The sequence below is a fragment of the Mangifera indica genome, chromosome 19 (assembly GCF_011075055.1).
Source record: "Mangifera indica cultivar Alphonso chromosome 19, CATAS_Mindica_2.1, whole genome shotgun sequence".
Lineage (NCBI taxonomy): Eukaryota > Viridiplantae > Streptophyta > Magnoliopsida > Sapindales > Anacardiaceae > Mangifera > Mangifera indica.
Genome location: NC_058155.1, coordinates 7,901,198 through 7,922,542, shown reverse-complemented (window position 1 = coordinate 7,922,542; position 21,345 = coordinate 7,901,198). Strand labels below are relative to the sequence as shown.

General features: G+C 34.0%; 3 protein-coding genes across 4 annotated transcripts; 1 reads left to right on the top strand and 2 right to left on the bottom strand.

The window, feature by feature from the left end:
• Window positions 1-105: 105 nt before the first annotated feature.
• Window positions 106-4,413, bottom strand: LOC123202725 (proteasome subunit beta type-3-A). The gene is made up of 7 exons (XM_044618796.1): window positions 4,255-4,413; window positions 3,970-4,151; window positions 3,770-3,877; window positions 2,795-2,884; window positions 2,280-2,364; window positions 1,484-1,578; window positions 106-448 (listed from the first exon to the last, which is right to left on the bottom strand). The coding sequence occupies exons 1-7, from the start codon at window positions 4,258-4,260 to the stop codon at window positions 400-402; spliced, it is 615 nt and encodes a 204-aa protein (XP_044474731.1). The 5' UTR covers window positions 4,261-4,413; the 3' UTR covers window positions 106-399.
• A 2,204-nt stretch (window positions 4,414-6,617) lies between these two features.
• On the top strand, window positions 6,618-12,661 carry LOC123203387 (SWI/SNF complex subunit SWI3C-like). 2 transcript variants are annotated; one of them, XM_044619743.1, is made up of 9 exons: window positions 6,618-6,784; window positions 6,928-7,470; window positions 8,332-8,867; window positions 9,586-9,937; window positions 10,042-10,115; window positions 10,671-10,777; window positions 11,116-11,189; window positions 11,276-11,457; window positions 11,877-12,661. In XM_044619743.1, exons 1-9 carry the CDS (start codon window positions 6,757-6,759, stop codon window positions 12,351-12,353), a joined length of 2,373 nt encoding a protein of 790 aa, XP_044475678.1. In that variant the 5' UTR covers window positions 6,618-6,756; the 3' UTR covers window positions 12,354-12,661. The 2 variants fall into 2 exon arrangements, with proteins under 2 accessions (XP_044475678.1, XP_044475675.1); XM_044619740.1 differs by having other exon boundaries at window positions 9,586-9,949.
• Window positions 12,662-15,254: 2,593 nt separating this feature from the next.
• Window positions 15,255-19,233, bottom strand: LOC123202886 (metal transporter Nramp5-like). The gene is made up of 13 exons (XM_044619040.1): window positions 19,084-19,233; window positions 18,858-18,936; window positions 18,720-18,760; window positions 18,544-18,622; window positions 18,332-18,436; window positions 17,371-17,480; window positions 16,843-17,024; window positions 16,673-16,742; window positions 16,368-16,541; window positions 16,146-16,250; window positions 15,918-16,049; window positions 15,726-15,821; window positions 15,255-15,593 (listed from the first exon to the last, which is right to left on the bottom strand). Exons 1-13 carry the CDS (start codon window positions 19,231-19,233, stop codon window positions 15,255-15,257), a joined length of 1,662 nt encoding a protein of 553 aa, XP_044474975.1.
• Window positions 19,234-21,345: the final 2,112 nt, after the last annotated feature.

The window sequence follows — 21,345 nt, the reverse complement described above, 5'->3', positions numbered from 1 at the left end:
TATTCCCCCTAGTAGAGCTGATTTCAAGAGGGAAGTAAAATCTTTACTTCTGTAATCGCTTCTGGTACTAAACAAAATATCATTTTGTAGTCACAATGCATATAATTATCTGAAGTAGAAATCCTTACCCAAAAGAATTTAATAATTCTGTCGAAGTAGTATGTCTAGAAAATTTACATTTATCCAAAGAAATGCATTACTGGGGACTGGAGATCTTAATCAAGGGAGTCTAGATACGAAAATTTGTCGATTCATCCAGAATAATGAGTAAAACAATTCCAGTTCTATGAATAACAGCCTTAACTAAAAGGCTCATATTCAACTGCAGTCAAAAGATTTGCCATAAAGAAAAACTGGGGACTGAATACCGACAGTTAACTGCAGCACTATCAGAGCATGTTAATCCATCCTTCCCTTCAAGATTGTTTCCTTTATTTCAGTTGGTGTTCTGCAGTAAGAGCAATGACGAGTTAAATATAACAGAATAATCGTCTAACTACACTAATGCCCAACATTAGAATTTGCAGGATCAAAGGGAAAACCTTAATACAAGAATATTTTCCAGATGTATAAGCAACAGAAACTCAAGACTAGATCAATCTTATTGGAAGCCTGGTGGTATTCTTTATAGTGGGTTCACATCACTACGAATGGTTTAAAAAGTATTGCTAACTAATGATCAGTGAAACTATCTATAATGTACATAGAATTCAATTCAGAAATATTAAAATTTTACTTTACAATTGTGTAAAAACTGGAATTATGATTGCTTACATGAGATTCTATGGTACATTGGTAGTCAACTAAGCATTAGGCTCTACTCACTGTGAATGAGAACAAGTACTCAGAAATGGCATCAAAGATCCCACTTCAAAATCAGTACTCTTATATTTTTCTATTAACTCAAAACTCTGCAGTGGGAATGCTTTCTATTAAAAAGTTTCAACATTTTCAAAATCAGAGTGGCCCACTAGGGGTGTAAACAAGCCGAGCTCAAGCTTGATGTTGACTGACTTGGTAAGCTCGTGAGTCTCTCTAATAGTTTCAAATTTTATATTTACACCATTAAAATCTTACTTCCTAACTATGAATATAGAGGAGTTATTAAGAAATATATAAACTATGAGGTTTAAATGTAATATTTTAAAAATTAAGAGATTTAAATGTAATTTCTCAAACTAAACTCGAGTCATCAATTCTTGTCTCAAGTTCAAACTCAAGTTGAGATATTACCAACTCAATAAGCTCGAGCTCAAACTCACCCTTAAGGTAATCGAGTCGAGCTCAGGTCAAACACTATTCGGCTTGATTACATAATGAGCCTTATAGAAAGCCAATTAAAAGCAAGGTTTGGTAAGAAATAGGCTACCGCTTTTAGGACCTAGCTCAAGATTTTTACTATCATCACAATCAAATCGGAAATGTTGTAACTAGTAAAAAGAAAATTAAATACGATAACTAAAATGCATCTGAAAAAGCTTACATAATGTATACATGACCTCCCCAACCACTCAAACAGTCACGATCAACAGATGCTAACAAAGCTTGAGATACAGTCTCAAACAACTCCTCTGGTTCCTGAGTAAGAGTTAAACCAAAGAATTAGTCAAACATTTGTTGGATGAAGAAAAATGTTCAATACAAAGGAGAGCAATCATGTGAAGTGTCACTGCAGTAATCAACAGCCACAGTAAATTCAATCTGATCAGGAAATTGCTTTCGAACATGTATTCTTAATCTCACCTCTCTTCCAACTTTGTAAGTTTTTAGTTAATTTCAAAATTATAAAACACAGACTACATAGACGTGCAGTATCCGGTAGACCAGTACATAAGCATTATCCTCTTAGTCAAGAACACACTTATCAAGTCTGTCAACCTTTGCACATTAGCTTCATCTCTCGTCCACATCAGCCTCAAGAATCACCACTCCAAATTAATCAATTCTGCTTAAGGACTATTAATTTTCAACTTTCACATCAAATCTTTGACCTGCTTTGTCGGTTTTTCACTGTAGTATGATACAATTAATAGGCTTGTAACTCTTGAAACTTTTTCAAAATAGTAACACACAAACAGAAAACATGAACTTTAGCATCTCACTTTTTATAACTTCTCATTTGTAACAATTGTGTTTATGGCCGTTACCACATTCAAAATAGATAAATCTGAACACAAAGATACAGACAGTGCATCCATATCACAAATAAATTAACAGATTCACTTCTGATGCAAATCTACAATCCAAGAAGAGAAGAAAAGGCATGTTAAGTTACAGACCATGTCAGGCTTGAACATTGCCTCACAAGCACCATACAGGGACTCTGAAGCAGTGCCAGCAACGACAAAATCTTTAGCAAGCTCCCTGCAATTAGAGGGAACACGTAAAATAAAAAAGGATATATAATTGGGTGAGACATTAAAAGCTTTAAACCAATCTTTGAAAATCTGTTCATAGTGTAAATTGAACTGCATATCAGTTTAAATAGAAAATGCTCCAACTAGTGGTTACATGAGGCAATATTTGTGAAGACTAAAAATCCAATAATGTAAAGAGTAGTCATGTCAGAATCCAACTAGCACCAATAAAAATGTATTGAACCTAGCTCATGTTTTTCACAAACCCAGAATTCACAAATAACTTTATAAGAGACATTTTCATTGAACAAATGACTATATTCATTTTCCTTTAAAAGGAAAAACTATAAAAGAAATAAAAACACTTGAAGCAGTCAAGACAACTCAGCATTTCCATGATAAAAAGAAAACATGTAAAATGATTTTAATTAACATACTTGGCTCCAATTGAGTCCATTGTACAGATAAAGGGCTTGTCTTCATCCCCCAATCCAGCAATCACAGGTTGGCAAAAGTATGGACCAAACCTGTAAATATTTAACAGCAACAATCCCATTTTAAAAATTCTGTAAATAAAATTGCACATTAAGTAATCCTACTTCAAAGCCAAGGTACTCATGCCACCTATATTATAATAGTAAAAAGAAATTTCACTGTCCATACTAAAACAAAGACCATCTAATTTTGCTGCTAGGATATCAGTAATGGACCAAAAACATAATAAAATCCCCTGGTATGCTTTTGAAAGAAAGCCAGCTTAGGTCAAAGCACTTAAAATTAACATTCTTCTGCCAAGCTTCAGGCAATACTGAGACAACGTTTTACAAGGAAATGGACAAAGTATCTGGTTCCAAAGCTGTGCAAGTTTACCCAGTGATCTAGCGGGGCATGGTAGTATTTTCCTAAGTTTCAATCAATAATTCTGATCTACACTGATAAGAAATAAATTTATGCTTGACACAACAAAAGATTAGCAGCCCTTTCTATGTGAAGTTCAAATATCTTAAGGGAACTATAATAGGTACATAAACAGATAAAAATTCTGTTATGTTAAGTTCCAACCGGAAGCATTAAAAGTTTTTTATATTTAATTTTCAAAGAAGAACTACAATTTAATGATAACAATACCCAAAACATTGATTTCTTTGAATTACAAACTGCAATACCCAAACTATACTCTTCTCTTCAGATAATTAGAAATCCCCTGAACTCATCACGAACTTAAGTTCAAAACCTAAGCTCTAGCGGGACCCTGTCCCGTAAACCCAAAGCTACACTTCTATGCCTAAATTGTGCACACACCGAAGTCAACTTATTTTCAAAAGCAACCATTTCACAATAATCTAAACATTACTACAACATAATAATAATAATAATAATAATGAAAACATCAAAGTTTATAATACACAAACCTTTTCTCGTAAAGCAGAGCAGAAACAAGGCTAGCAAAGGTTTCGGGCTTCATGTCCCTTTCTTCTCGCAGCTGATACAACTTATGACGGAACACGAGCCGTTGATGTCTTCAGATCAAATCAAAACCAAAACACTCAATCATATTTCCAAAAAAGAAAAATATGATAATGGAAATTGAAAGAATACTATATTATCATACAGAGTTTGAGCGTCGGTGGCAAGTCCAGAAAGACCTATAAAAAGACGATCGTGAATTTTAAAAATTCGCTGAAAATCAGTTGCGATTGTTTGAAGCTGAACTCCGAGTCGCCGATCACTAGCGATGGCGAAACAGTTTTTGCCCACCATAGCCACGAGGGCGCTACCATTGTACTCAAAGATCTGCACGTCAATAAATCAGTAGAAATCTTTAACAATAAAAAAAATATACAAAAAAAAACGCTCTTTTTCAAAACGCAGTGAAATTAATGTTGCGAAAACATACCGACATTTGCGAATGATTTAGTGCAGTCGAAGTGAAGAAGGAAACAAGCTGAATGGGAGGTATGTGACTGGACGACCCCTTTTAATTGATTCAAATCTTGGAGCAGGGGTTAGCTTTCTTCATGGCTTGGCAACAAGAGTTTCTCTTGGGTTGATTGAGGGCTTAGGAAGATTGGGCCTTTTATTGGGCTGATTTATTTTGGCCATTTTTTTTATACTTCCAGTTAAACCAAACACCATCATTTTATTATCCCATTTTCTGTTTTAATTTGAGTTCTAATATGGTTTTAACTTTTATCTAAATATTATCCCATTTATAAATGAAAGTTGTTACATAATTTAAGTGTTTGATTTGAAATAATCTTTTATTTTTTGTATTAACATTAACTTGTTAAAAGATTTAAATAATTTTTTATTATTAAACCAACATTACATTTAATACATAAGTAATTATCAATTTTTACTTTTTAAATATTAAAAATTACTTTAATTTTATTATAATTTATTAAATTTTTAGAAAAAAATTCTAAATATTCAATTAAAATAACAACTCTACCCCCCCCCCCCCCCCATTATGACTATTTTATCCTCAGATCATTTTTAGAAAATTACCTTTCGGCTACACATCACTAACTGCCACAACTGCCCTGCCATGACCATCACCCTCCGCTAAATGCCGAGGACAACTTTGTCTTATTTTCTATTGGCTCGTGAGAACAATTTTTATCAGACGCTTCTTTTAAAAAAAAAAAAGGGAGAGATAAACTTTAAAGGAAAATAATGAAGCTTATAAGGAAAAAAAAAAAAAGAACAGTCAACCTGTAACCAGGACCAGCTTTTCTAAGCTCGAACCCGATAACCATGGTTAATCTTTCCAGAGATTGAAACTCATGCCATGGAACTCAACACCTTGAACTTCCCCTGACCATGGTTTATCGATATTGAAATAGAAACATTCGATGAATTGAATTGGATTAGATTCGAGACAAAACTTTAAGAAGTTACGTAAATGATGCTGCTCCATGCAAATCCATATTCACCAATACTTTATGATCGTTGACCATAATAATGTCTGAATTAAGTGAATATTTACAATAATATTGAAAAAACTTTCCATTTATTTTATTTATATATTGATTGAAGAGAATTTATTACTAATTGAACATCGACTCAATCACTAATCCCACAAAATCATAAATAAAATATCAGCCAAATGACTTGACAGTGAAATTCCAAAATTTTGTCTTTTAATTTTCAAAAACTTAGTCATTTATGAGTTAGTTTTTATTAAAATTTTTAATCATGATTAAGAGTAAAATCGTCATTTTAATAACAATATTAAAAAATATATTTTTCTTTCTAATTTTTAAAAGGTCATTCCCTAAAGCTTATTATCATCTAGATTAGATGAATCCAAACAACGATATGTTTTAGGGAGGGACAAAGATAGCTTAAGGTTTAAAAGAGAGTCATTGGTGGTCGGAGATAGTTGTCAGAGAGCCATAAAAAGAAAAAATCCTAGGTTTGGAGGAAAATATAATGTTTTAAAATTAAAAAACTTTAAGTAAAAGTGAAATATTAGTTTTTTAAATTTAAGAGGATAAATAATGAATTTTATATATATATATATATATATATATATATATATATATAATATTATTATTAAAGTGATGATTTTATCCTTAAATATAATTAAAAATTTTAATAAAAATTGATTTATGAATGAGTGTTTGAGTTTTTAAAAATGAAATTATTAGATTTTAAAATTTTAGTATACCTTGGGTGGGAATAGGCAATTTGGCCTAAAATATTTTGTCAAAGTAATGACAAAATTCTTCCACCACCCACAAACAGGGGAAGTAAATTACTAATTGCCACTAAAGATGTACAAAAATTACAGTGTCCAAAATTATAGACAATCTTGTTGGATTGTCTTTATTACGCTTATTTATTGTAATTCCAATGATACTGATTGTTAAAATAACATATTTTAAGATGTGATAAAATCATACCAAATTAAGAGTAATTTGATAAAATCATATTTTTCATTTGATTTTGGTCATTGGATCAGTTAAATTATCCATTGCCCATTTCAGGTAATATAATAAATTTTAATATAAAATAGATTTTTAAAGTTAAGTGAGAAGTGTTAAATTTTGGGTAAAAAAATGTTGTCGCATAATTTGACAACTTATAATTTCCTGAAACCCAGATGAAAAATAGTAATTTACTCGAAATTAGGGGACGGGAACAGTCAAGTTCACAAATATTTCTTCCACTAACCGCCACTCCAGTCGCGCGTGGACCTCACTCTTGCTCCTCCAATATTCCATTAACAAAAAATCAAAAAGTGAAAAGGCCAAACAAATTCACAACACAACCAAAGCTAAAGCAGAAGACTGCGAGGAAGCCAAGCAAGCGAGCCCTATTCTCTCTCTCTCTCTCACGATTTGATCTGTTTTTTCCCACCAATCAAAGACCCCACATTGCACAATTCCTCTCAATGCCAGCTTCACCTTCCTTCCATTCAGGTAATATTTATAACAACATTAATCCTAATTTATATCCCTGATTATACTGAATCCCTCCCTTTTTTCTCCCACTCTCACATTTTTTATTTTTTCTTTGAATTTTACATTCAAATTCGATTTTTCTTTTTTTAAATTTGTTCCAGATAGTCGAAAATGGAAGAGACGGAAGCCCGAGCCCAGAAGAGCCAAGCACGAAGACGACGACGTAGAGGACGAAGACGAAGAACAAGACAACAACAACAACGAAACGGATAATCACAATAATAGTCATAACTTTAATATGGACAACGGCGATGACTTACAAAACGCTGCGACTGCGCCAGATCCGGCGGGGACCGAGAACGAGGTCTTGATCGACGGTGGAACGCGCATCTGCGAGTTTCCTCCGGTGGTTCGGCTAGCGGTGAACCGACCGCACGCGTCTGTGCTGAACCTTGTGGCGATTGAGAGGGCGAATTTGATCGGGGAGAGTAGTGGGAGGAGTTCGGTTTTGGCGTTGGAGAATATTTCGTACGGGCAGCTGCAGGCTTTGTCTGCTGTGCCTGCCGACTGCGCTGCATTGGATCCTGAAAGGGGTGATGGCGGGAATACTGCTTCGTGTGTGATTACTCCTCCACAAACTATGGAAGGAAAGGGTGTTGTAAAGAGGTTTGGAAGTAGAGTTCATGTTGTTCCTATGCATTCAGGTTCTAATTCTATTTCTATACCTGTAAATGCCTCTAAAAGTTTCCTTTATTTTTGTAGGAAAGTAACAATTTTGACTGAGGCAAATTCATTTGTATAGTGTTGATGAATAAGCATAGAAAAAATTCCCGTCTCCAAAAGCTTTTCATAGTGGAAAGCTGAAGGTAAAAAAATGGAGTGGTTAGGAGAACAAGCGTAATTAGGGCATTCAGTTAATTGTTTTCAGGATTGAACGAGTTTTGTCTCTTTCTTCTTTACTGCAAACTGAATTATCAAGTTTAGTTTGCTGTAATGAGTACCGACTAATTGCTGAATTTTAATCCTGAAGATTTTATGTATCTTCATGTATTCCTCTCATGGCCAAGATAGAGATATTTTCAGCAGAAGGAAGTGGTATTTTCTACCATGTTAACGTTTATTTTACTTATAGAGAGCTTAGTTGAGAGTCTTTGTCTTTTTCACCTCTGATATTGTTGTATATATTCCTACCGTGGTCAAGATGGAGATTTTATTTTCAGCCTAAAAGTGATTGGGAGTTGTATTTTGGATTATGTTAACCTTTTATAGTACTTGAAGAGAGTTTAGTGGGTGGCCTGTCTTTTTCACTTCCAGCTATGACTTCAATATCAAGTCCAATTTCTTAATTGTGAGGTTCAAGAATCCAATGTCTGAACAAAATTAAACATAAAATTTTATATGGTGTTTAGATTACTTGATGTAATGTCCGACTTTAGTGTTGCGTAAAGTTTTGTTATTTGGCTGGCACCAAAATGTTCCATTCGTACATTCTTTTTTTTAGATATGCACATGTATTTGTTGCTTAAGTGGATTTGAAATTCTTTTGTGGGTCCTCCCATGAGCAGATTGGTTTTCGCCAGCCACAGTACATAGACTAGAGAGACAAGTGGTGCCACATTTTTTCTCTGGAAAATCACCAGAACATACGCCAGAGAAATACATGGAATGTAGGAACTATATTGTTGCTAAGTATATGGATAATCCTGAGAAGAGGCTTGAACTTTCTGATTGCCAGGATTTGGTAGAAGGTGTTAACAATGAAGATCTGAATCGAATTTTTCGGTTCCTTAATCACTGGGGGATCATTAATTACTGTGCTGCTGTACCAAGTCCTGAGCCTTTGAATACTGTGTCCTACTTGAGGGAGGATTCTAACGGTGAGGTTAATGTGCCATCAGCTGTGTTAAAGTCCATTGATAGTTTGATCAAATTCGACAAGCCCAAGTGTAAACTCAAGGCAGCTGAAGTATATTCGTCATCATCACGTCTTGATGATGATTTCTTGGACTTGGACACCAAAATTCGAGAGCGTTTATCTGAAAATAATTGCCATTATTGTTCTCAGCCAATTCCAATTGTGTACTTTCAATCACAGAAGGAGGTAGACTATGCTCTTTCTACCCTATGGTGTTGTCTATTTCTGTTTGCTTTTGCTATCCAGATGTGGATGATCATTTGTTCTAAATGAGTGAAACAATGGAAAACTATCTGAATTGGAGAAATGTTTTCCTTCAAAATTTTGCAATCTTTCATAATGGTAGTTAAAATTAAGTTTTTTACATATCATGGTGTAACATTCATGATATATATTTGTTAACTGGTATGGATCTCACTCTGTCTTTTTACACATCGTGGTTTAACATTCATACTTTGTTCTGGAATTTCTTGAATGCTATTTGCATATTTTTAACCGAGCATTTTTGTGGGAATACTGGAGACTGTTCTGGCTTTGAATCTATGCTTTAGTACTTAAGTTACTTTTTCTGAAAAGTTATTACCATAATGTCTTGCTGTTGTCGTGAACAGTGAGATCATCTTTATATCTTGTACTATGTGTGATTATATTGGTGGAAAAAAAAGTTATAATGTAGTCTTATTTTCATTCCTCAATACTTTGTTTCACTCACTATGGCTTGTCAATGTTGGTGTAACTTTATTATGGTTAAAGTAATTTAAGAACATATACAATCACTTAAGAAGGATGGATTACATAGCTTTTTTTTTTGAAGAATCTGTTGAAAGACTTGGTTTAACATAAATTCTGATGTTAATTACTGCGTTTTGTTCCACTGTTTGCTGATCAGCATTGCATTTAACAGGTTGATGTACTTCTATGTTCTGATTGTTTCCATGAGGGGAGATTTGTTACTGGTCATTCAAGCCTAGATTTTATTAGGGTGGATCCTACAAAAGATTATGGTGATATGGATGGAGAAACTTGGAGTGATCAAGAAACATTTTTGCTGCTTGAGGGTATAGAAATCTACAATGATAATTGGAATGAAATTGCAGAGCATGTTGGCACCAAGTCAAAAGCACAATGCATCCTCCATTTTGTCCGTCTGCCCATGGAGGATGGCCTGCTAGAAAGTATTGAGGTTCCCAACTTGTCCAAGCCATCCAATCCATCAATTAGAGATGATTGTAGAAGATTATGTTCGACTTTAAATGGTGATTTACCAGGTTCTCCAATTCTTACGCTCTCTATCCTTTCAGATGATCATGATACTGATGTTTGTGTAACATAATTTCTGCATTTCTATCTATTTTCATAGGATCATGCCTTCAAGAAGCTGATTTGGAAAGTCGGCTTCCATTTACAAATTCTGGGAATCCAGTTATGGCCTTGGTAGGTGACCATAGACATTTCAGCTTCTGATGTTTAGATTTTTAGATGATTTTGGGGATCTTCCAAGTTAATGTAACATTGAGTGTAAGATCATTTATTGCATTTTGATCTTGATCTATGGTTCCAAAACGGTTTTGAGAAATGCTAAACAGTGCTAAGCTGAACCCTTACCATACAAGACACTAAAAGGCCTGTTATATTTGAATTGATGTTTAAAGTTATGATCTAATGCAATTTTGAGATTTTTCATATTAAAAGAAAATGATTGTTATTGGAGATTTAACTGAAGCATCAAGGATGTTGTATGTTGTGCTTACACAGCAGCTTTATATTCATTCTAGATGATAAAATTTAATAAAATTTTTTTATCTTAAATACTGAAACTACGTAAAAAAAAAAAAAATTCATGTCCCATCTAAGTCTGTTCTGGTTTTTCCTCGTCAACTCTATGAACATTGAGAATTTCATTTTTATAATGAAATTTTGAAGATAAAGGGGAGCCTTTTATATGTTTGTTGCTTTGAGCATTGTGGATCTAACTCAGTAAAATTCTAGGTTGCTTTTTTGGCTTCTGCTGTTGGACCCAGAGTTGCTGCAGCTTGTGCCCATGCAGCCTTGGCAACACTGTCTGAACAGATGGAAGCATTGGGTCATGGTAACAGGTTAGTGACTTTCCTGTCACTTTTGCCATTGCAATTTTAAAGGTCTCCTTCATTTTTGTTGTTCAAAATGATTTGCTGGAAAGTTTGATAGGATTTAAAGCCTACCTAATTTATTTCAAGTCTTATGGCTTGCAATGTCGACATTTCTGTATGTAACAAGCATATCATTACTTTTGTTCCACTGGTAAGATTTACATGAAGATCAGGGAAAACTTTCCCTGTTTTGACTGATTGGAAATTCTACACCTCTTTCATCGATTTATTTTTTTTTTTTGTGTATACTGCATTAATTTGTTGATTCTGAACAAAGATATAAGCATTCGTTTTCACCCGTGTAGAATGCACACAGAAAGTGTTCATAGTAAAGAAGGTGGTTTTCATGGAGATATTGCAAATTCAGTTCAGCAAAAAGGTATGGGAACATTAGCTTCCGTGCTATATTTCTTCTTTTCTCTTTCTTTCAATTAGTTGGTGATTATTTTATGGGTTGAATTTCAGAAGAGAACTCAGCCCATGGTTCATGGGGTCAAAATGGGGTGGAGGTTTCTTCAATACCTGCAGATAAAATTAAAATGGCTGCCAAAGCTGGTCTTTCTGCTGCAGCAACAAAGGCGAAACTATTTGCAGATCATGAAGAGCGAGAAATCCAAAGGCTTTCTGCTAATATAATAAATCATCAGGTACATTTTTTCTGATTCTTCTGGTCTTAGTATTTTTCTGGAAATTTTGTTCACCTCCCTGGATTTGGCAAATTACTGGTGGACCATGCTAATTTAGAAAAATAATTGAGACAACCCTTAAAAGATAGGTTTGATAACTTCAATGAAATTCTGTAAGAGGTTTGGTTGTCAATTTTAAAGATTCACCTAATTTCAAGGTGATTTATGATGAATCTTGAAACAATAGTGTTTGCCTGTATCTTAGTCCAACCTTGAGGGAGTTCTATACAAATTTTCATATTGTTCCCATATTAATTATATTCTTTTCTACTATCTTCGATATATCTCCTATAGTGCATATACATGTCTATATCGGTGTCTTTCTTGTGTATATATCCTTGGAAGTCTCAACTTTCTGTGAACATTTTTTATTGTTACAGTTGAAGAGATTGGAGCTGAAGTTGAAACAGTTTGCAGAAGTGGAAACCTTGCTAATGAGAGAGTGTGATCAAGTTGAGAAGACAAGGCAGAGGTTTGCTGCAGATCGGGCTCGTGTTGTATCAGCTCGGTTTGGGACTGCTGGAGTTCCTTCACAAATTAATATGCCAAGTGTTGCTCCTTCCATGGTTAACAACAACATGGGTAACAATCGACAACAAGTAATGTCAGCATCGTCTTCACAGCCGAGTATTTCAGGATATGGCAGCAATGCGAACCAGCCAGTCCATCCCCATATGCAGTTCAGGCCACAGCAGTCTATGTTTCCAATGGGACAGAGGATGCCCATAACATCTTTACAAGCATCATCCTCAGCACCGACAAATGTGATGTTCAACAACCCCCCCGGAAATGCCCAGTCGGCTATGAATCATCCATTGCTGAGATCTGTATCCGGGACTAGTTCCGGCCTTGGTTGATACCAACTACTTAATGTATACTCGGAGTCGTGTCTTATCCTTCAATTGTATTTGGTGATTGTTTTCTTACTCCTGCACTGCAAATTGAAGAAGGCACAAGACCTGAGAGATTCACCTTAGAAAATGTTTACTTTGATCGGTACAGAAAATTCTATGGGCAGTTGTAGGGTCTTGTAGCAGCGCACGATTAAGTAGTGGTCGGATCTGATCTTGAATTATTGCAATTGAAAAATGGAAAATTAATTTTGTAAAATGGATTATATTAGTGTAGAATATTGAAATAAATTATGGCGTTCGATGTAGTTTTACTTCTGCTTCCCCAATTATCTGATATATATTCTAAATATTAGTGTATCAATGGATGAATTTTTAATTATTTTTTTAATAATTGGCAAAAAAAAAATATATATTAGGTGAGAAAAATAATCTAAAAATTCATAACCCAATTTCTAAAAACACATCAGATGATAATAATTTTAACAATTATCCCATTCATTATAAATAAACTTGCTTTTTTTTTCTTCCACATTATAATTCAATTTTCTTGTTTTTTATTGGAAATAATAAAATTTTTAAAAATATTTTTTAAAGTCAAAAAAATTGTTGAGCTCAAGTCAAGTTTGGTAAATTCTTAAAATCATGACTAAAGTTTAAGCCATCATTATTTATTTCATGTTTGATTGAGTTAAACTAATAATTATGTTTAAGTAAATTTGATTTGAATATAACTTTAAGTTAAAGTATTACCCATATTAAAATTTTTAACATGAAAAGTCATCTTTTTGAATGATTTGTCATAAGAGGTATGCACAATTCAATTTGATGCTAATTAAAAAGGAACCTTTTTAAAGTAAACTAAAAAAATTGTTTGGAAAAAAAAAAAAAAGTTCGGTTTGGTGCGAAAAGCATAAGGGCAGTCCAACCTAGAGGGACAACTGAGACAATAGAGATGGAGGCAAGGGGAAAGCACCTCTGAAGTGTTTTCTTTGTGACAAATCACGCATAGCCAGAGACTGTCTAATATATAACAAGTTCCCAATACCTCGTCGAGAAGCAGGAGTCGCAGCAAGAAGTAAAAGTAGGTTCTCTTCATATTCTAAATGCTATAAAAGCCAAGGCGGATGGAGCAAAGATTGAGAACAAAGGGCGTCTTTTCATGCCTGTTAAATTGGGCGAGCAGGGTGTTCGGGTGTTGCCCATAATTTCATGGAGGTAAGCCATACCAACCAACTTAGTATTAAGTATGAAAGGATGCAGAGATGACTGAAGGTAATGAATTCCGAGCCAAAGGTGATTTTCGGTGTTGCACGCAAAGTGCGAGTTTGCCTGCGTCAGTGGTCAAGCAAAGTAGATTTTTTAGTTTTGGTGCTTGATGACTATCCGGTAGTATTTGGAATGGAGTTCATTGGCAAAGTGAAGGAGGTTCTAATCGCATTTGTTGACTCATTGATTATTTTAGAGGATGGGTCCACAAGCATGGTACCACTATCAAAAGAAGCAACCCTCTAGGTCAAGTTAATTTTTGGCATGACATTTTCTGAGGGCGTAGTGTGAGAAAAATTGACAGTTGCAGCAGCGTTAAAGGAGTAGTTAGGTGTGTCAAAGAACATATTTAGGAAGACTCGAGATAGCCATGAAGGGTCAAAGATAGAGTGCACGCCGATTTGTCGAAGGGGATGCCTACAAAGCAAAAAGGGAATCCCCGCATTAAACCACAATTGGAAACTAAGTCGCGTGTTATAGTGCCATGCCAGACCACGCCTCTTAAGTTCAAGAGATCAAAGAAGCATTGGGAGAAGTCATTGATGTGTTGGATGAGGATTGTATCCAACCTTCCGAGGCATCTTGTGAAGCATCAATGTCATCTAAGGAAAAGTGCTACAGAACATATAGACGGTGTAGAGGTGATCGAGCGTTCCACGAAAGCAAGGGACAAGGAGCATTCCAAATGCACAAGTCAGGAGGGACAAGACTCTTGCGAAAGTGCCATTGCGGGACACTCGAGAAAAATACTTACTGGATTGGGAGAGTCAAGAATAGGAAGAAGCGAGTAGACTAGATAAAGACTTGGGAAAAGGCTTACAGCAATGCGATGAGGGCATCATGTAATAGGAGGGGGAGAGTATCATGAGTTGCCAGTCGACAGTGCAGTAGGACAATGTTCTAACATAGCCTGCATGCATACATAAGAAGTAATCCATGGGGTAATAACTTGTTTTCAGTGTCAAACCTCATTTTGGGTGTGTCTATCCCACATGTTAAGCAACATAGCCTACCCAACCCAAATGCTGGAATGTGCCAACAAATTTTTATGGGGAAATAGTCTAGAGGTGTATAAAAAGTGTTTAAAGAATTTTAGGACTTGTGATATTTATCTTGTATAACTAGTATCTAGACTTTTCTTAGGGTCAGTTGTGCAATATCTTAGCTAGATATTTCTTAGGTTTGTGCCTATATAAAGGGTCAATTGTATAGCATGTGTATCAAGTTGGAACAAGCACAAGAAGTAATAGAGCTATTATTTCCAACATTCCTTTTATGTTTTTTTTTTATTTGGTGTGCGACATTCTTTTGTATACCAGGGATGAGGAAGGCGGACTTAACTCAAAGATTTAACTAAATGTCGCATAGGAGCAATAGGGAGTGATCAACCTACAATATTGTGCATACAAGGCCAATCTTTTTGGTTAGCTTTTTATAAGACTATGAAGCACGGATGTTTATAGATCATAAAGAGATTACATATTTGAGAGATTCAAATCTTTTAAAATATATCACAAATACACAAGACAAAACACCTTTCAACATTATAGCTTAATTATTGGTTCTATCAAGAACTCATTATTTGCCATTTTTTATAATTAATTACAGAAACCACCTTCCATTGGAAGGTGCAGTCCTCTACGATGGTAGAGGGATATCGGCTAAATCCTCTCTGTAAGGTACATGACCCAATTCCATCTGTCCATTAGGGTATACAAGCCCATTCTCCATATTGGTTTGGGCAACTGGATCTTCCTTTGTGGGCTCAATAAACGTCACAACAGTGTCTTTTCTTAAAGTTAAATAGATGATTGCTAATAGATAAATGGCCATAAGAGGAAACACTATGATGCTGATGAACACATTTCCCACTTTGGGCAAGTCGTTGTGGATTAACCAACCTACAAATCCTGTGCTCAAGTAATACACATTGATGCCTATAATTCCCAGGCTCAAGATCCATGAAATTACAATGATCTGCATGCGAAAAATGAGAAGAATATCAAAACATGATTCTTAGAAGATTATGTTTTATACAAGCCTCAATACGGTTGACTTTAATTGGAAAGCTTTACCTAAAAGACAAGAAAACAGAAAAACGAGACTCACATAAATAGAGTTCTTGTGGGGTCCCATTTTGGTGCTACTGCTGCTAAATTTGAGAAGAGGGATGAGAGCAAATGGCAGTTCAAATGACAACATCATCTGCAGTTCAAACTCAGTAAATATTTACGTTTTGGCATGATACAGAAATAATATTATACTTAATAACCTATTTTAAATGAATTTGTTTTGTCTAACCGAAGCAATAATGATTAATCTTCCTGCCCCTTGAGGTCCACCAATAATTGAAACAATGAGACTTGGTGTAATAGCAATGCTCCTTGTCATCAAATTCCTCAGCCATTTTCTCATTTTCATGTCCAGGAAACCCTGAAAATCACACAACCCAGAAGCTAAATAAAAATTTTACCAAGAAATTTGTGATTAATGAAGTTTATTTTTTTATCTTTCCATATTTCTGTTGACCTGCATAATAAATTGTCCAGCATAAGTTCCTGTGATGGTGGAGCATTGCCCTGAGGCCAGAAGGGCTATGCCATAAACAATTGAGCTCAATTTTCCCAGCACATTCTGCACAGAAATAATCAAGTTCCTGTTAGTATTGACTATATTGATCATGTTTGACGCTACGAGAATTGATTTTTTCTTTCTTTTCCTCTTTTTTTGTTTTGTCAGAATAATTTAGACCTTGAGGAGGAAAGAAGCGGAGTTGAGTGTAATATTATTGCATTGATCACTGATATTTTCTGAGAGATTTGGGGCTGAGCAAACAGTGCCTGATACCGACACTATCGCAACATTGATTAACAATGCTACAAATAAGGCTATTCCACTCTCTATAAGGAAATATCTACACGCATCCTGTATAAATCAAGACAGAATTAATCAGAATTGGGCACTATTTGTCTTGAGCTATTACCACCAAAACATTTGCATCTTGAAAATGTATGTATTTATTCATTCAATGTTGGTAATATTTTACTATAGCTTACCTTTATGCCACGGACAGAATTGGGCACTTTTCTGGAAAGCACAAGAGCTGAGTGCAGAAACAGATTGTGCCTGCATAATTAATAAATGGGTTTTTTTTTGTCAGTTTTTAATGATTTTGATGTTCTGAGCGTTAGATTCTGAGAAATATGTGAAGTTTGATGAATCATACGGCATGACGAGGGCGCCCAGTAGGGCGATGGCGTCGCCTGTAGCACTTTGGCCACTAAGCTTGGGAATAAACAGGCCCTTAAGGACATCGACTGCAGGAGGCTTTACATAACTCATTTCTCCAAAGAAACAACCAGCCATTATGATTACAAGTATCGCTATCAACATTTCCAGCTTCCTCACCTACCATATTTAACCATTCAAATAAAAGAGTGAGATTAAACATGAGAAACTACCGTTTTTGTTCTATGAAGATTAACTATAGGCGTGACAAGTTATCCATCAGCTAAGTTGACTTAAAGATAATTTATTTTAAAGCTCCAAAAATATAAAAACAAGGCACAAATGGAAATAAATTAAATCAGTTCAAAGAGGGATAAGGCTAGAATAGTTACAGAATGCATACATACAATAAGTGGAAGGATACGCTGAAAATTTTATAATATCACCTTATTCAATGTTGATTTTGATGCTTGACCAGTAATAGTAAAGGATTGAGTGAAATACTAAATATGAACTGTTAAATTACCCCATATCTTTGGAGGCTGAGCAACAAGAGAGTGCTGAAGCCAGTGAGGAGAACTCCAACCCATACTGGGATGTGAAAGAGTATATTTAATGCGAAGGCTGTCCCAATCACTGAGAAGAAAGGAAAAAGCAATACAAATGTTAAATGAAATACTCAAAAGGTTGAATTTAAAGTGTTTTCTTTGAATTAATTGTTTTGCTTTTAGAAAACTAATGATAGCATGATATTGTCAGGTTTAGCGCTTCTGTCTGGAAGCCCTACAGAACTACTCCAGAACTCAGAACTTGTAGTAGTTTTTTCTGAAATGAATGTAATATGTATCTAGGGCTGGATTCGAGTCAATCAAACTCGGCTCAAGCAAACTCAAGTCAAAGAATTAAATATTTTCGAATTTGTGCTTGAACTCAAATTTGACAGATGTTCAGCTTGTCAAACTCGCAAACTTGAAAAAATTTGATACGAATAAAATAAAATTAGGGCTGGATTCGAACCGAGCCCGTTTGAGCTCAAGCTCGAGCTACTAGCCAGATTTTCGAATTAAAAATTTTGATACAAAATGACGTCGTTTTAACCAATATGTATTAAAACGACATCGTTTTAATAACGAAAAACGAGTGAAATCGAATTCGAACCGAGTTCGAGCTTGGCTTTCACAAGCTTAACGAGCTCGAGCTCAGCTGTATGTAAACCAAGCCGAGCTTGAGCTCGGCTCAAATCTAACCTTAATTAAAATGATGCTGTTTTGATAAATTTGTATCAAAATTATGTCATATTTTAGTATTTTTTTTTTGTTCTACAGAAGTATTGAGTTGTGTTTAATACTTAGTTTAGTTCAATATTAGAACCGAACTTGAGTTTGACTCCTTTCAAAATGAGTTGAGCTATACTCAATTTGAATCCAACCTTAAATATATGAAATGTACGACAAAGAATTTAATGACGATTTAAGAATTCTGCATGCCTTCTGGGATATCAGCGGCTATGACAGCTAATTCGGCCAGCAACCACAGGCAGTACTTGACAAATCTTGGGTACTCAGCCTTGCATAATTCTGATAAATGTTTGCCTGAGAGTTTAATCAAATAAGTTCTTGTTAATTACTAAAGAAAAAGTAATCAATTAGTTAATATTCATCAACTTATTTTGACTTGTAATTTTGGTTTTGTGACTTACCAGTGCTTACACCAAGATTTGCAGCAAGGGACTGGATTATAAGAGCGAAGATCAATCCGATAAGAATTACCCATAATAGCTGAAAATGACAAACATGTTATTTTCTTTTTCCACCTTCAATTTGAAGAAGAGAAAAGCTTCTCTTCTTTATTTTCGAAGAATTTTGTTTCTTATACCTCATATTGGTGATTAGCTCCTGCTTGCAAATCAGTTTCCACTGTAATATGACACCATAGAAAAGTTTGTTAGTCACAAACAAAGACCTAGAAAGAGAAGCAAACATTCACAGAGACATCAGAAATAGAGAAGCCTACTGTTTCCTGGGTCAAGATAAGCGATTGATACAAGGAAACCAGGGCCTACGAACGCCAAAAACTTTTTCCATCCATGTTTCTAATCATTATCAAAATCAAGTTCAAGAGAATTTCATCAGGTATTGATATTCTCACAAAGTGTAGGAAAATATCAGTTAATCATCATACATATATCTATGTCGTGAATAATGGGTTGAGTTAAGACCAAATAAACAAACGTAAAGACCTGCTGATCGACAAAACTTTTGTCATCGTTGTTGGTAGTGACATTGGGAGATGGTGTCGTTCCCTCTACATTGATAGCAGCTATGCGGTTGCTCCCGCTGCCCCATGATTGAGAAATTTCTGGTTGTTGTTGCTGATTCCGGCTTGCCATCTCTCACTTTCTGCTATTTGTAAGTCTCTTGTTCATTACCAAATTACTACTTAAAAACATACAAGTGCAACTTTGAATGAAACTCGACTCCCATATTTATAGTAAATAATGGTTAGTCTTCCTTAAGCCGCCGTTTGTTTGGAACGGATGACAAAATTCAAATATATATATATATATATATAAAAGATGATATGTCAATTAGGGTCGTTTGGTTATAGAGATTTAAAGATTATCTCTTATTATTTATATTATTTTATTTGGTTTATCAATAATAAAAAATTACGATAATATTTTATTATCGATGTTGGTATGACAAATAATATAGGTGGTAATTTGATTATTACATTCACCTTAGGTATTAAAAGATTACCAAGATAATCTTGATTTTATTATAATTATATTATTATTTATTAATTTTTTGGACAAAAATAAATTTATTTTTAATTAATATAACAAATAATATAAAAAAATTTAAAAATAATTATATTTAAGGACATTTAAGTAAAATAATTTACTAGTATTCTTTTATTACAATTAACCAAACATAATAATTATTTATACCTAACAAAATTTATCAAACATAATAATAATTTATACCCAGTAATCTTCAAAGTAATCTATCTTCAAGGAAATCTCTCTATTTTGATAATAAAATATTACCCAAACCAAATATCCCCTTAAAGTCATACCAAGTTCTTTAATTAGAAATGATACTTAATTTGCCATGTGGGTGATGTTGATGCAACTCTTTATTTTCTATACAATAATACTTTGTACATAATTTTATATACAAATAATGATATATCACTATATGATTGAGTGTTATTTTATCTTTAATTTTTAATTATCTAATTATATGATGATACGTGTTATTTATGCATAAAAATTATGTATAAGATTGTACATAAAAATTGTATATATAATATATATATTTTTTAATTTATAGTGGAAAGGTTCATGCTTCACATTTTGTCACTTTCTATCATTTATCGTTTCTTAATATATGTGTATGTATGGATGTATATATATGTATTTATATATTTGAATGTTTATTATTATTGTTGTTGTCAAAAATATTGATGCTGAAGTCCCCACTTAATATTCAAAGAATTTTAAACATCACATGAATGCGATAGAAAATTTGGTTTTAATGGTGATGCAAGTAGTTAGATTAAAAAATAATGCGAAAAGTAATTTATTATAACCATATGGATAACAATACTAGTGTTATGAATATTTATAATAAGGTCAAAAGACTTGTTCCTATCGCATATATAGTAAAATCTTAAAGTTTCATCATCTAACTATTAAAAACTCAAACATGTATTATAAGTAAAATTCTATTAAAATTTTTAGTTAGTGTTATGGATAAAATCATTATTTTAATAATAATATTAAAAAATTATATAATTCATTACATTTTCTCTCTTAGGTTTTGAAAATTAACAATTTTACTCATGTCAAAAGTTTTCAAGTTTTAAAAAGTGATATTTTCATCCCCCAAACCAAGGGTTTTCTTTCTTTCTCTTTTTGGCTATCATCTCTGATCACCGATAACTTTCCATTTTCACCCTAAACCAACATCGACATGATCGCCCATGAGATTTTTATCTCTCTGACACGATTGCTCATCAACGAAGAATCATCTTCATTGATTGTTGATTCTACAAGAATCGATGAAGACATGTCTTCGTTGATGACAAATTGTGTTAGTGAGAAAAAGATCTGGTGGTCAATGTTTCATTTATGGCTTAGGATTGAAAGCGTCGCCACCAATGATCGAAAAAGAGAAGAAAAAAAATCTTAGATTGAGGGGGGTGGAGGGATATTGTTTTTCAAAGTTTAAAAAATTATGATAAAAATAAAAATATTAATTTTTAAAATCTAGAAGGGTAGGTACCTAGTCCAAAATTCAGATTACTGCTACCTAACCCCACTTTAAGACAATTACATGCTGACACATCTCCGAAATTATATGTAGGTTTGATTAATTAAATAACTACGCATGCATGCTCCCTGCTCGCTGGGTAGGGTTAGCCACTCACTCCACATTACTCATCCTCGATTGGTGGCATGCTCCATTTTCTTTGAGAACATTTATTAATTTCCGAT